The 15,927-nt window shown below is 40.9% G+C and overlaps 1 protein-coding gene across 1 annotated transcript; it reads right to left on the reverse strand.

Annotated features, from left to right (window-relative positions):
- Positions 1 to 1,281: 1,281 nt before the first annotated feature.
- LOC137016978 (carcinoembryonic antigen-related cell adhesion molecule 5-like) lies at positions 1,282 to 7,620 on the reverse strand. The gene is made up of 13 exons (XM_067380839.1): positions 7,500 to 7,620; positions 6,830 to 7,144; positions 6,400 to 6,732; positions 4,179 to 4,499; positions 3,752 to 4,081; positions 3,610 to 3,669; positions 3,439 to 3,516; positions 3,047 to 3,106; positions 2,779 to 2,823; positions 2,555 to 2,632; positions 2,323 to 2,351; positions 1,982 to 2,053; positions 1,282 to 1,840 (listed from the first exon to the last, which is right to left on the reverse strand). The coding sequence occupies exons 1-13, from the start codon at positions 7,558 to 7,560 to the stop codon at positions 1,721 to 1,723; spliced, it is 1,902 nt and encodes a 633-aa protein (XP_067236940.1). The 5' UTR covers positions 7,561 to 7,620; the 3' UTR covers positions 1,282 to 1,720.
- Positions 7,621 to 15,927: the final 8,307 nt, after the last annotated feature.

Raw genomic sequence — 15,927 nt, forward strand, 5'->3', positions numbered from 1 at the left:
TAAAAACTGAAAAACATTTTCTTTGCATTCTTGAAAATGTTCATGTTCAGATGACAACACTATCAAAATGATCCCTGTTCACACAGATCTGTGAAAATGAACAAAAACGTTGCATTATGCTGTGAGAGAAGTGTTGGTAATGTCACTTTGTAAAGAAACACTATACACGTATAAACTGAATACGTCATATGAATGTTCATGATGTCACCGTTTACACAAATTCATGTTTGGTTTTGTTGTTTACAGGGAGAAAATAAAGATATTCTTTTCAAAAACTTGGACCTTTAAAGCTTTTATTCAAATTTTCATGTAAATGAATGATCAAAACATTAAAAGTTTTCCATTCGTAGTTGAAAATTATGTCATGTAAACGCTCCACAAAAGTGTGAAAATTCACACCCATCAGTCTAAACTGGGTTCAGATATGATCTCAGAAGATTTCAGTTCCTTTTCTTTCTTTAAGCGTGTTCCTTTAATAATCTGTGTGGTCAAACTAACTGAGCTCTCACACTCAGCAGTGACATGTTTCCAGACCTCAACAGTGAGATCACACCTCTGAAAATACCTCAGAAAGCATATCTAAACTGTGAAACTAGACTAAAGATCACGCAAACAGTTCTGAAAACACTAAAACTCAACGAGGACAAAAGAAAAAGTGTGTTAGTTTGACCGCACTGTTTAGACATGGAGAAAGCCATACTTTCATTTGCATATTTAAAGTCCTCCTGTGGTGAAAATCAAGTTTTTAATGTTGAAATTCCTGGTGTTTCTGACATCACAAACTATCTTGTAACCAATCATGTCAACGTGTGGGCGGGCTTTAGCATATCATTAACAGCAAACTAGCAGAGGAGTCTCGAGAGAAGATATGAAAATGAAAAGACATGAAAAATCATGTAGATTTATCAATATGGCGGGTGTATGATGTATATTACGATGTTATGAACTATATGTTTTTCTCCACTGATGTTCTGAGTTTCCCCGGACCCCTGGTTGAGGACCAGTCCCTTATGACAATGAACCATGGTTTATGACAGTAAAACGTAATAACCATGCTTTGTTTTTTTTATTAAAAAAATACCATGGTTAAACTATGGTTAGTGTAGCAAACCCCTGGTTGATTTGTGAGCATGTTTTTTTTTTTTTTATGTTAACCATGATTTATTTGTGTAAGTGTGAACAGAGGTTTCTGTGTCTCGTCTACAGAGTTGAGTAAAATATGTGTAATGATGGAAAATATATTTCACCATAAATACATGTTTGACATTGACTATTTTATTATTGACAAAAATATCATATTGTGATGAACGCTTACATCAAAAATACATCAAATACATAAAAAATACATCAGATAGCTTTGTCTGTTCTCATAATTAGTGCAAGCTGACAGTTAATTAACTGCTGGAGAAAATACATGATTTAATGAGAATGATGTAAGAGAGTAAAAGTGTCGTCATTTTCTAGACTTTGTCCAAACCTGCAGCTCTGAATGAATAATAAAGACACTAGCATTAACTGATCAACAAGCAGACAGAAACTATACAAAAAACATGCTGAACTGAGAAAAATAAGCAATAACTACAAATAAATCAGAGCATCACTTGGGTTTGTTTGTGAACATGTAAAAGACATTGAAAGTATTTATAATGGCACTGAATGACACCATTAGGACTCAGTTCTATTAGATTCATCTTCTTCTGCTCATGTGGTTTTTGTGTCATTATTTGACTGATTTGTGATGGTTCTTGTTCACAGAGGCATAAAGTTCACTGCAATTTTCCTGAGATCCAGCTTTTGCTCCTCTGATGGAAGCATAAGTCACTTTATCATCACAGCGAACCTGAATGAACATCACAGTTATTGTTTCAACACACAATTATTACAGCATGATGTTTGAGCTCAATTCATGACACAAATTCAGAAGAAAACACAAACTATCATGTTGAGAGAAGCTGGACAACATCAAGGAAGTGTTTCTCACCTTCTTCTTTTGGTCTTGGTTTTTACTGTACGCAGTGACCTCAGAATAAGTCACATGATCATCTGTCTGCTCCTAAACACCAATGGAAATATGAAAAATTACAGCAATGTCAAATATACACAGATTATTGAAGATGAATCATATTGTTCACTGGCAGTAGATGAATGTAAATGTTGATTGTGTCGTTGGTTCATCATATTTATTCTTATCTGTGAGTTTTAGAGCAGAAACAGTTCAAATACACTAACCTGTCATTATATAATCTGACTAATATGAGTGTCATATTTCAGGATCAGAGCTTATAAACACTAATAACTCATGGATCGACCTACAATACTCACCTCAGAGTCATCAGTTCCTCTTCTGTTATCTGAAACAGAACGTCAAGAGAATATTGATGATCAAACACATAATACAGTCTCCAATTAAACTGATTTCAGAAGAATTCTAGTGCTGTAGAATAGAAACATTAAACTCTGTCTGAGAGGAATTCTGTCTGAATTACACGTTTATTTCATCAGATGTTTTGGTCTTTTTGTCTGTTATATAATATGAGAAACTGTAAAAACTCACCGTCTCTTTTTCTGCGAATCATCCAGAGAATAAGAGCAGGAAGGAGAACAGCGAATGAAGCGACAACAATCACAATCACTGAGAGAGAGACGATATTACAGTCATATTAATACTGATGTCCACTGAGCTCATTTTCACTACAATGAGTTCATTTAGATCCTGATTCTAGAAAAACTCCAGAGTGTGAAAACAAGCACTGAAATGAGGATGATCTTCATACACACCTAGAGAGGTTGGAGTCAGTGTTGATGCTGTAGTTGATGGCACAACTATTAAAAACACAATCATATTTGAATGCATGAACACAACGTCAACATAGTTTCTTTTCACATTCGTTTTCATGTTTCTGGATTGTTGGTGATGTGTGAGAGAATGTGAAATGAGAATGTGATGTGGATTACAAATGAAACATGTCTCGAGTCAAAGCTTGTGATCAGATGAAGATTCAGTTCATTTAGATACTGATTCAGAAATGAGTGTGTTCATACACACCTGGATTCAGAGAGATTGGTGAGACATCTGGAGTCAGTGTTGATGTAGTTGATGTTACAACTGTTAAAAACAAAATTAAAACACGAAAATCATACTTTAGTGCATGAGCACAACATCAAGACGTTTCTTTTACAAACTAGATCACCTTCATATCAGTGTGAGTCTCAGTTATGCTGCTGAAAGATGATGATTTGAGTTTTTAATAAACACTTACTATGATTTTAACCATTTAAACTGATGATCATTCACATGTGTGATGAAAGAGGCTAGCTGTATGTTATGATTATTATGATTGTTTTATATTCATGCATCAGACAACAGACTGTAGAAGAAAAAATAATTATAAAATGTCATAGAAAAAGCACTGACATAAGTAAGTCATGAATAAACACCTTGTTGTTCAGTAAATCCAGGTGTTTGAGCAGCTGCTGTCCTCTCAGAGTTTGGAGTATTTAATGTCTTCTGATTCTCTGTACAAATGAAAGGATGGATTAATTAAAGCCAGTGTGAACCAGTGAAGTGAGAGACTGATGATGTGTGACAGTGATCATGTGATCATGAACCTTGTGTAGGAGCTGCTGCTGTAGTTTGGCTTGATTTCTTCTCAGAGTTTGAGCTGCTGACTGGAATCAGAAGATGAATGTTCAGATGTTCATCTGTAGGACATTAACATCATATTTTACAGTAGTAATAGTTGTTTCTCACCTGAATACTTGACAGTGTATCTGACTGAGGTCTTGGATTGATTTCTGAGAGTAAGCTGACATCTCCACTCTCTGTTGTCATCTTCATTCAGGAGTGTTGTAGTCAGAGTGATGATACAGTGATCTGATGAGAATAATATCTGATATCTGGAGTCTGTCGTCAGATCAACACCAGCCTGATTCACCCACAACAGCTGAAGTCCCTCATAACTGACCAAATCATTACAAGTCAAATCATAAGAATACAACTGACAGGAGAGAGTCACAGAGCGACCTGGACTGATCTCAGTCTGTGAGGATGAAGATGATGATGATGATGGAGACACTGAAACTGAACACAAGACACAAATCACAGACTCTTCAATCATCATGTGAGTTTAAAGGGAGAATCTGCTCTCTTTAAATTGATCATATAATCATAAACTCACCATGAAGAACATGCAGATAAACACGTTCATCAGTTCCTTGTTTTTCTCCATTCACATATTGTTGGCAGGTGTATAATCCAGAATCTTCTTCTGTGACGTTCTTGATGTTCAGAGAGCAGTCAGACCCCAGACTCAGTCTCTCATGTCTCTCTGTGTCTTTCTTCTTTATCCCTAATTCAATCAGTGAATCTGTCCCTGAATGTGTGAATCTGTTATAGGTCCATGTAGTTGATTTGCAGTCAGAAAGAGCATTATTACAGGGCAGACGGACATTTTCACCAGAACTGATGAACACATGAGCATCATTCACTCCACTGGATCCTGAAACACAATATAATTGAGTGATCATTATGATATATATTAAGAAATGAAAATATAAACCATATCAGCATAAAAAGCAGATGATTCAAATATCGTATTTTGTCTTCATTAAGACAAACATACTCTCCAGAATAAAGTATTTGAAAATTACACTGTGTTACCAAACAATATAGTTATAATTCATATGTATCAAAATGTCACAGAATAACCACTGAAGCAGAGCAGAGTGCAGGTGAGTGAAAGCTTTAATATATATTATCTGTCTCAAAACTATGGCAGCTTTCACTCAATCGTAAACTGTACCTGTGTCTACGACCTCCTCCTTATTGTAACAGAAGGGAATAACAGTCTTTAATAAATCCACAGGCAAGTGTGACCTTTCTCTGTTACGGTGGTTTCAGGTATGTGCTGTTAGCACGTAGCGTTTTGCTAACTTCTTTTTATTATTGCTCGTTGCACTAATGGCTTGTTAGTTTTACCCTTAGCCTGTCTTTTCATCAGTGTGTGTGTCTCTGCCGGATGCTGTTTTGGATTTGATTACTGCCCTCCTTTCAGGTATGAGGAAGTTGTTTTATTGCAAACAATGTCTAGCTTCACTGAGGGGCGGGTGGTTTGAGTGTGCAGTCCCTGTACTTCAGTTTAACAGCGGGTTATTTGAAGGCTGCGTATCCTGAGCGGTGAACTGATTGTAAAGTCTTGTTTGGGTTTGCAAGGGGGGAATTCTGGCGGGTGTCCTGTTTTCCCTGTGGTTTGAACCAAGCTCTTTCTTTGAATTTTGTTTTTTTCTTTGTTTAGTTTTATTTTTGAATATTTGTATATTGTTGATTGTACTTTACTGCGACTTTTACCCATCGTTTTACAGTGGAATTGTGACGCCCTGTGACTGATTTTCATTTATTTCTGTTTGAGATTTATTTATTTTGTTTTTGATATTTTTCTTTCAGGAGCTGGGGTCCCATGGGTGAAAGCTGTGTGAACTGAGTTCACGGTGGGGTGTGTGTGGAAGTGTGCTTTTTGATAACTAGTGCTGGTGATTACTCCAGTGGGAGTTTTGGTATATATTTTGTTTTGTTTATTTGGAAGTTGTGTAAATTGGTTTAAACGTCTTTTCTTTTGGTTGTTTCTTTTTGTTATTACTTATGTAATTAGTTGTCTGTCACATTACCTTTTAACAGTGAGGATATTTTCTTTTTGTTGTAAAGTTTGTTTTTGTAACTTGATATAATTTGAGTTTATGATTTTTGCGTGCAGTTTTTGTCTTTTATGCATCACTGAGGCTATTTTAATTTTTTTTTTTTTTTTTTTTCTTGAATTCAAGTTGTGAATAAATGTTGTACTTTTTATATGATGCCCGCATTTCCTGCCTACATTTCTTTATAAGAGAAGCGAACCGGTGTGACCTAATAACAAACTTAGTTTTTTTTTTTTTTTTTTTTTTTTTTTTTAATTTCCTGGGTGAAACCATCCCAGGTGTCGTAGTCGAATTTTCTACAAGTAGATAAACTTGGGCTTGTGTGTGTTAATCTGTACCGCTCCCCGCCACACAAGGAAATCCACAAACTGGCAAACATAAAACACAACCATACATAGAACGATAACGGACAATACTGAACTGAGAACACAAGACTTAAATACACAGACAAACGAGGTGCGTAATTGAACACAGCTGATAGTGATGAAGAAGGTGATCAGTATTTATAGTGACAGATTAGTGGTGGAAAATGGTGCAAAACATGAGTCCAAACTGGGCGAACGTGACACATGTGATCATGAACCTTGTGTAGGCGCTGCTGCTGTAGTTTGGCTTGATTTCTTCTCAGAATTTGAGAAGATGAATGTTCAGATGTTCATCTGTAGGACATTAACATCATATTTTACAGTAGTAATAGTTGTTTCTCACCTGAATACTTGACAGTGTATCTGACTGAGGTCTGGAGTTGATTTCTGAGAGTAAGCTGACATCTCCACTCTCTGTTGTCATCTTCATTCAGGAGTGTTGTAGTCAGAGTGATGATACAGTGATCTGATGAGAATAATATCTGATATCTGGAGTCTGTCTTCAGATCAACACCAGCCTGATTCACCCACAACAGCTGAAGTCCCTCATAATGGACCAAATAATCACAGGAGAATCCAGAATACAACTGACAGGAGAGAGTCACAGAGTGACCTGGACTGATCTCAGTCTGTGAGGATGATGATGATGATGATGATGATGATGGAGACACTGAAACTGAACACAAGACACAAATCACAGACTCTTCAATCATCATCTGAGTTTAAAGGGAGAATCTGCTCTTTTTAAATTGATCACATGATCATAAACTCACCATGAAGAACATGCAGATAAACATATTCATCAGTTCCTTGATGTTCTCCATTCACATATTGTTGGCAGATGTATAATCCATAATCTTCTTCTGTGACGTTCTTGATGTTCAGAGAGCAGTCAGACCCCAGACTCAGTCTCTCATGTCTCTCTGTGTCTTTCTTCTTTTTCCCTCCATTAATCAGTTCAACTGCCCCTGAATGTCTGCTGTAGGTCCATGTAGTTGATTTGCAGTCAGAAAGAGCATTATTACAGGACAGATGGACATTTTCACCAGAACTGATGAACACATGTAGATCATCCACTCCACTGGTACCTGAAACACAGTGTTTTACCTTCATTTATTAATATAGATCATAATGATCATTTAAATAAGGTCTCTTTGAATTGGTTTTAATCAATGTGGATGCTGAACAACATCAACATAAAAAGCAGAAGATGCAGATCATACAGTATTTTCTTTCCTTACTGAACACAAACATCACACTCTTCAGAATAAACTATTTTTCTTTATCAGAGAGCTGTTTAAATCATTCTTAATGTGAAAATTATTTTTCATCGTCTGAGTGTGACTCGACACGACACAACAAGATTAAACTGAGCATGTTCAAATCAACTCTTTCCAGACTAATTCCACTAAATGTCTTTAGAGAAAATCCAGATTTCTTTACCTGTGAGAAGTGAAGAGAGAATGATCAGTCCCAGCAGACACAGATCACACTGATCAGCCATTTTCTGTTTCTGTCAGTCTTTCTCTTCATTATATAGTTACAGCTCCTCCTTTAATCATCATCAGCTCCTCCTGTGGTTGAGAACTTCCTCTGATCTGAACTGAGTGTTTAGTCCTGACACTAAGATACAGCTCTGCATTTCACTGACAGTCACTAAAGTCGAGACAAGAAGTGATCAGAAAGATCTCTGCTGTGAAACTGTGTTTAATGTGAAAAGCTCTGGAACAGAAGTCATCTGTCACACTGTCACCGGTTCAGTGTCCGGTGTCGTTTCAGCTGTATGTGTGTCCCTGCCTGTTGAAACTTTATTATTAAACCCTGTTTTGGATTTTAGTCTTCATGCGTTACAGAAGACCAGATCCATTAAGGAATTTTGCGTTCTGAGCCACGATTTCTTGTTATTTTCTAAGGAGTTTTTTGTCTTACACTCAACTGTCCCTTTGAGAACGAGACCCTGAAGTCGTTGTTCTGGATCGGGGCGAACTTTCACCATCCTGTTGACCTCCCAGATATCACCGGATTAAACTGGAGAGAAGTTATCATCCGGTGTCTGGAGAGCACCAATCAAAAATCAAACCAAAACCCATAATCAATAACATATTACTAACAATTAATTAATAGTCATGCGCCTCAACAAGTAAAGTCATCACACAATGATATCTTTGCAAATCATTACCTAAAGATGAATTAAAGCAGACAGCAGGAAGTATGTAGCTTTGACCATCGTGGTAATTAACATATGATTTTTGCTATTAGTTAATAGAATAAGTAATTAATAAATTAATATAGGTTTTAGCATGCATATATTATAAATATGACTCTTTGTGTGTGTGTGTGTGTGTGTGTGTATGTGTGTGTGTGTGTGTGTGTGTGTGTGTGCACCATGCATCATAAAAAGCTTCAAATTTACAGTGTAATGTTTATATATTATATGCAATAAAGTTAATAAAAACCATGCCATTCATTTGTAAGGCCGTGTCACAGGACTGTCAGGCCGGTCGGCCATTTTAAACTGCCATTACTCAGCCTGCTAGCATAAAAACTGTTAACATGCAAGCAAGGAATTTCAGTAACCCTTTTAGACATGTTTTGGATTTAAAACTTTTTCATTATTTTCTGGGATGTTTTACCGTGACAGGGCCTGACCCTTTAGCTCGCCCTCCTAAAAAATAACATATATAAGCATGCTTAAAATCTCTGTATTTAAAAAATGTATTTAGTTGCCATTTATGGTACATTTTAAACTTATAGTGTTCTATAAGTGGTAACTAAATACATTTTTTAAATACAGATTAAAAAAATACAGAAGTACAGAATTTGTGGTATATTAAGTACAAAATTAGTGCACGAAAATAGAGCACTTTAAGTACACAATAGAAGTGTACTGGTTTTTCACCCGGGTGTATCTCTTTGATCAGGGCATCTATGTATTATTATATACAAACTCCTCATTTTTCCATTACAGACTTATTTTGAATGTTGTTCAGGAAACAGAGGTACAATCAGTTATCCAGATACAAAAGTCACTCAATGTTCACCAGAATAAAATCACTGACAGCCATTTACATTCATATCTCCAACAGGTTCATCTGAGAAATGTTCAAACTTTAAAAGAACAGAGGTACTTTGATTTCAATGTGATGAATTCATTACGCCAGGAGCTGCTGTGCTGCTGTTATTGCTGCTTTAGTAAGACGCCGCTGCATCAACAGACAAACATCAGTGTGACGTCCATAATGACATCAGACATCAAGTTTCCGTTGTAAATGAACACTGAAACTCTGACTCTATTGCGAAGACTCTGAATACATCATATGAATGTTCATGATGTCACCGTTTACACAAATTCATGTTTGGTTTTGTTGTTTACAGGGAGAAAATGAAGGTATCCTTTTCAAAAACTTGGACCTTTAAACCTTTTATTCCAATTTTCATGTAAATGAATGATCAAAACACATAAAAACTTTTTACATTTTTAGCTGCAAATGTTGTCGTGTAAACGCTCCACAAAAGTGTGAAAATTCACACCCATCAGTCTAAACTGGGTTCAGAGATGATCTCAGAAGATGTCATTTCCTCTTCTCTCTTTAAGCGTGTTCCTTTAATAAACTAACTGAGCTCTCAGCAGTGACATGTTTCCAGACCTCAACAGAGAGATCACACCTCTGAAAATACCTCTGAAAGCATATCTAAACTATAAAACTAGACTAAAGATCACACAAACAGTTCTGAAAACACTAGAACACAAAGATCTTTCTGAAAATGAAAAGCATGAAATGGTGCAATGTTGTGCAAAAGGCATGAAAACAACTAATATTGTGTGAAACTGAGTGGAGATTATTGAATTATCATAAGATTTGTGAGTTATTTAGAGCACAGCAGAACTCGGTCAGATAAAGGCTTATTAATGAAAGTTCCTGTCAAAAAAATGTATTGTATTAAAAGGGCAGCTATAAAAAGACAGTGTTGAGCAACAAACAGGTGTTTGAAGCTGCTGGTGTCTCTGGAGTCTCAAGAAGCTCTCCATGCAGGCTGGCAGTTGTGCGTAAAGATGCACTAAAAGCTGTCATTTTAGTTTTTATTAGTTTTAGTCACGTTCATACTCTTTTTAGTCTATCAAGTTTCAGTCGACTAAAAGTCTGAGAATTTTGGTCTTATTTCAGTCAGAATTATCCATGACTATTTTCTTCTAGTTTTAGGTAATGAAAACTGATGACATTTTAGTCAATAAAAATTGTATTTTAGTCTCTTTTTAGTAAAGCAATTCTGTTTAACCCAATCAGTATAGTATAAGTGTTACAGTATACAGGAGACAGACACCGATGTCACAGTTAATGGATGTTTATTGGACCACAGTAGAGCAGGTGAAAACACACAGGTGAGTGAACTGGTTATATTGGAGTTTTGAGCAGGTAGTATGAGGAATAGTTACTGTCCTTTCTCTTTGCAGGTTGATGTAAGTCGGAGCTTATGGATCGCTGGAGCACAGAGGAGATCGCTGGAGAACTGAGGAGCTGACGGAAACACACCCACACAGCAGACGAGGCACACAGAGGGAAGAAGACACGCTGGAGACAGGTGAGTATACGAAGAGGAGTCCTTGAGGTAAGCATAACATGGGTTAATGCGAACGAGACCGGACGTGGAGTGCTGTGTGCGTGTGGGTTAAATAGTGCTGGTGATGAGTGCGATGATGAGGTGCAGGTGGTGGTGATCAGTATTCTGGTGTTGGCGTGCGTTGTGATTGGAGGTTGGAACCTGACGTGTCTGTGACAGCACCCCCCCCTCCACGTCGGGGGGCCCCGACGCCGTGGTGGTCGTCCTCTTCCCCGCGGTGCCGATCTTTCAGGGTGACTGTCGTGGAATGTTTGGAGTAAGTTGGGGTCTAAGATGTCGTTCCTTGGGACCCAGGAGCGTTCCTCGGGGCCGTATCCTTCCCAATCCACAAGGTATTCCAGCTGACCACCACAACGTCGGGAGTCCAAGATTTCCCGAACCTCATATGCAGCTCCATCCTCCAGGAAGAGTGGGTTCGGCGGGAGCCACGTCAGGTCCTGTGGGAAGAACAGAAGGTTGGTGAGCTTTCAGGAGTGACACGTGGAAAGTGGGGTGTATACGATACCCTTGTGGAAGACGGAGCTGATAGTGACTGGGCTGACCTGCTTGACGATGGGGAATGGGCCAATGAACCTGGGACTCAGCTTTCTGCAGGGCAGACGCAGTCTGATGTCTCGGGTGGATAGCCAAACCATAGGGTGTTGGAGGTCGGAGGTCGGCTACCATCCTGCGTCTGCGCAGGGCTCGTTGCAGTTGATGGTGTGCTGAGTCCCAGACCCTCTAGCTCTCTCGGAACCAGTAATCCACTGCCGGAACGTTGGAGGGTTCCCCATCCCAGGGGAACAGTGGGGGTTGGTAGCCGATTACGCACTGGAAAGGTGTGAGTCCTGTTGTAGACTGTCGGAGGGAGTTTTGGGCGTACTCGGCCCAACCCAGGAACTGGTTCCAAGAGTCCTGGTGGTCATGACAGAAGGTACGGAGGAAGCGGCCGATCTCCTGCACCTTCCTTTCCGTCTGCCCGTTCGATTGCGGGTGGTATCCAGATGTCAGGCTAACGGCCACACCTAGGAGGGAGTAGAACGATTTCCATACCCTGGATATGAATTGGGGCCCTCGGTCGGAGACAATGTCCTCGGGTATTCCAAAGTATCTGAAGACTTGGTTGAAGAGGATCTCGGCTGTTTCCATGGCAGTGGGTAATCCAGGAAGTGGGATTAGGCGGTCCACAACAACTAGGATGGTGGTATTTCCGTCAGAGACAGGGAGATCCGTAATGAAATCCACTCCTAGGTGTGAACATGGGCGATCTGGAACGGGCAGCGGAAGGAGTTTCCCAGCTGGCAGATGATGAGGAGATTTGGAGATGGCACACTCCCTACAGCCCTGCACGTACCTTCTGACATCCGATGCCATCCCTGGCCACCAGAAGCGTTCTTTAAGCAACGAGAGGGTTTCATTGACCCCCGGGTGACCAGTGCCAAGTAATGTGTGAGCTGAGTGGATGGTGGGAGTGCGTCATGCCCGTGGAATGTAGAGCAAGCCAGGTGGACAGCCCGGCGGAGGGTTCGTGGAGGCATTGGAGGAGGGTATGGTCTCTTCTGACCAGGTAATAGGACTTACGATGAGAGAGCTCGGGATGATGGGTTCTGGTTCCTTGGTTTGTTCGTCAGGAGCATGAAGACAGGAGAGAGCGTCGGCCTTTACATTCTTGGTGCCTGGGCGGTATGAGATGGTATAATTGAAGCGGGAGAAAAACATCGCCCAACGGGCTTGCCTGGGGTTCAGTCTCTTAGCTGATCGAAGATATTCAAGGTTTTTATGGTCAGTCAGCACCAGGAACGCGTGTTTGGCTCCCTCCAGCCAATGCCTCCACTCTTCCAAGGAAAGCTTAACAGCAAGAAGTTCCCTGTCACCGATAGAGTAGTTTACTTCCGCCGGGCTGAGCTTGCGGGAGAAGAAGGCGCATGGATGGAGTCTACTTGGCGTCCCATGCTGCCGCGACAACACCGCTCCCACTCCAGTTGTCGAGGCGTCCACTTCTACGACAAACTGTTTCTCTGGGTCTGGATGTACGAGCAAGGGAGCGGTGGTGAAGGCTTCTTTGAGCTGGTTGAAGGCGTTGGTGGCTGCCGGGGTCCAGGACAGAGAGTTGGGCTGATGACGGAGCATGCTGGTGAGTGGATGGGCTATGGTACTGTAATCTTTGATGAAACGTCTGTAGAAATTGGAGAATCCGAGGAAACGTTGGAGTTCTTTTATGGTTGTGGGTTCTGGCCAGTTGGTAATGGACTCCACCTTCCTCTTGTCCATCCGGATGCCACTGTGGTCGATGTTGTAGCCCAGGAATCTACAAAATCAGGCATCTCCGTTTTCCAGGAGATGATCGGATTATGCTGCTCCAACCAGGGGCGCCCCAGAACCACGTCAGCAGTTGAGTCCTCCAGAACCAGCATATGGGCCTCTTCCCGGTGTAGTAAACCAACTTGAATGGTCACTGGTCCAGCCACGGTGCGGACGCGCTTATGGCTCAGGGGTCTGCCGGTTAGTGAGTTGAGCGTGAAGATGGTAGGAGACGGAGTGGTCTTGATACGAAGGAGGCGGCAGATGGCTCCGGAGATGAAGTTGCCGGCTGACCCCGAGTCGATGAGCGCGACCACTGAAAGGGAGACATTGGCGGCAGTTTGATTGATGACAGTAGTGAGTGGTTTCAACTTATGAGTAGCAGGAATAATGGCACTCACTAGGGGTCGTGGCGGTCGTGTGGGGCATGCAGCAATAGCGTGCCTGGGTTCACCACAATAGAGGCAGAGACGGAGGGTCAGCCGGCGGCGGCGTTCTTCAGAAGATAGGCGAGAGTGTTCAACATCCATAGGTGTTTGGGCTGGTTCTGGAGTGCTGACACGTTCGGACCGGCAGAGGAGCACGTTGGAGAGGGACTGATCCTGGTGCTCTTGGATGCACGCTTGCATGCGAGTGGCGCAGCGAATGGAGAGCTGGATGAACTTTTCGAGGCCGATGGAGTCCTCGCATGCAGCGAGATACAGCCGCACCCGAGGTTCCAAACCTTGGCGATACGTTGTTATTAGAGCTTGTTCATTCCATCTGCTGAGAGCTGCAAGCGTTCTGAAAAGCGTTCTGAAAAGCATAGTCGTAAACAGACAGAGATACTTGTTTCAAGTTATAAAGTTTCTCACCAGCTGAAGAGTCCGTGATCGGTTTCCCGAACACTTCTCGGAAGTGGGAAATAAACGCCGAGTAGGATTGGGTTACAGCGCCCCGCTGGGACCAGATGGAGTCGGCCCACTTTAATGCTTTGCCACTGAGCTGAGATATGATGAACGCTATTTTGGATGTGTCACTCGGGTACAGCTGCATCTCCAGGACCAGTGTCTCCTCCGCCGATCCTGAGTAGGGCGCCGGTTTAGCCATGGGACTGGCGTACGGCGGCAGTGAAGGAGGAGTGTTGACATGGCTGGTGGTGTTAGCTGGTGCAGGTGAAGGGACAGTAACTGGAGATGGCGGTGGATGATGAGTGGATAACGTGCGCCGCAGCGCATCCACGAGTTCCTGGAACGGGTCTGGCTGGCTCATACTGGGTCCGCAGTGTTGGTCCGGTCTTCTGTTACGGTATACAGGAGACAGACACCGATGTCACAGGTAATGATGTTTATTGGACCACAGTAGACCAGGTGAACACACAGGTGAGTGAACTGGTTATATTGGAGTTTTGAGCAGGTAGTATGAGGAATAGTTACTGTCCTTTCTCTTTGCAGGTTGATGTAAGTCGGAGCTTGGGGATCGCTGGAGCACAGAGGAGATCGCTGGAGAACTGAGGAGCTGACGGAAACACACCCACACAGCAGACGAGGCACACAGAGGGAAGAAGACACGCTGGAGACAGGTGAGTATACGAAGAGGAGTCCTTGAGGTAAGCATAACATGGGTTAATGCGAACGAGACCGGACGTGGAGTGCTGTGTGCGTGTGGGTTAAATAGTGCTGGTGATGAGTGCGATGATGAGGTGCAGGTGGTGGTGATCAGTATTCTGGTGTTGGCGTGCGTTGTGATTGGAGGTTGGAACCTGACGTGTCTGTGACAATAATTTTTTTTTCTCCTGATCGACAAACACAAAAGTAAAGACTCATAACTCAAACTGTAGCAAGGAGAGTCAAAAGGTAGGTATCATTTGATAGAACACTTAAAAAAAACAAACAAAAAAAAACAAATAAATACATTACATTTGGACATTTTCATGCTGAAAAACTGCTGATAAAATACAAAAAATATATATTTTTATTTATATTTTTTATTTTTTATTTGACATGGAATAACTCAGGAAGGCAATAAGATCAGAGACAAATTATTTTTTGATGATACTCTCCTCAGCACTCATTAGGAGTTTTCAAAATAGAGTACCTCAGAGATGACGTGTTTTTGAAGATCAACCCGGAAGTTAGCGGCGCTCGGGCTCCCTTGATCGAAAGCCTATGCATTTTTTCCCATAGACTTTTGGACAATCACAAAAAATGAGCTCTGTGTTTAACAAAGGGTTATGACACTTACACGTCACATCTGTCAAGATAATCATTACAAGTTAACACAACATTTATACATTTTGACGCCTAAATAATGATATAAAAAGCTATAAAGCTATAAACGGACTACAGCACACCATAGTCGCGGATCAACGTCGTCACCACCAAACTTCCTCGAACTTAATTTAGAAAACAACTCTATTTAAAAACATGCTCTCTGATTATGATCTGTACTGTTATGAATACTTATCCACTTTTTCATGAGAAATGCTGTCCAAATGTCCTGTTTGTCATGATGACGTCTAAAGTCCCACCAAAGGAAGTCGTCCCTTTTAGCAACTTGTTAGTAACCACCATTTAAAGACACAGTAAAGGTTTAAAAAAATCACAAGTGGGTTATAACTGGTGTGTTTCATGTCATAGATCAAAACGTGAAAGTATTTAGAGGCTTTGTTAACCACAGACCTTATTTCAGGCGATTTAGCAAAAACCCCTTCAAAAAACCCATAGACTTGACGGCGTTGGAACCGGAAGTCCTAAAATGCAAACTCACTTCCAGGTTTTGCCTACAAAAACACATCATCCCTGAGGTACTCTATGGTTAGATGCATTAAAAAGATTAGATTCTAATCTTTAAGATGATACCTTTTTTGTTTTAGGCCTATTCTACGTTAGAAAATGACCATGGATGGTTCCGGGAACATTGGATACACACTGCATCCCTCCGGAAAGATGTTAAATCATTCCGTGTGTAATATATTTTGATCAACGCAAAA

Source organism: Chanodichthys erythropterus, chromosome 3 (genome assembly GCF_024489055.1).
Source record: "Chanodichthys erythropterus isolate Z2021 chromosome 3, ASM2448905v1, whole genome shotgun sequence".
Classification (NCBI taxonomy): Eukaryota; Metazoa; Chordata; class Actinopteri; order Cypriniformes; family Xenocyprididae; genus Chanodichthys; species Chanodichthys erythropterus.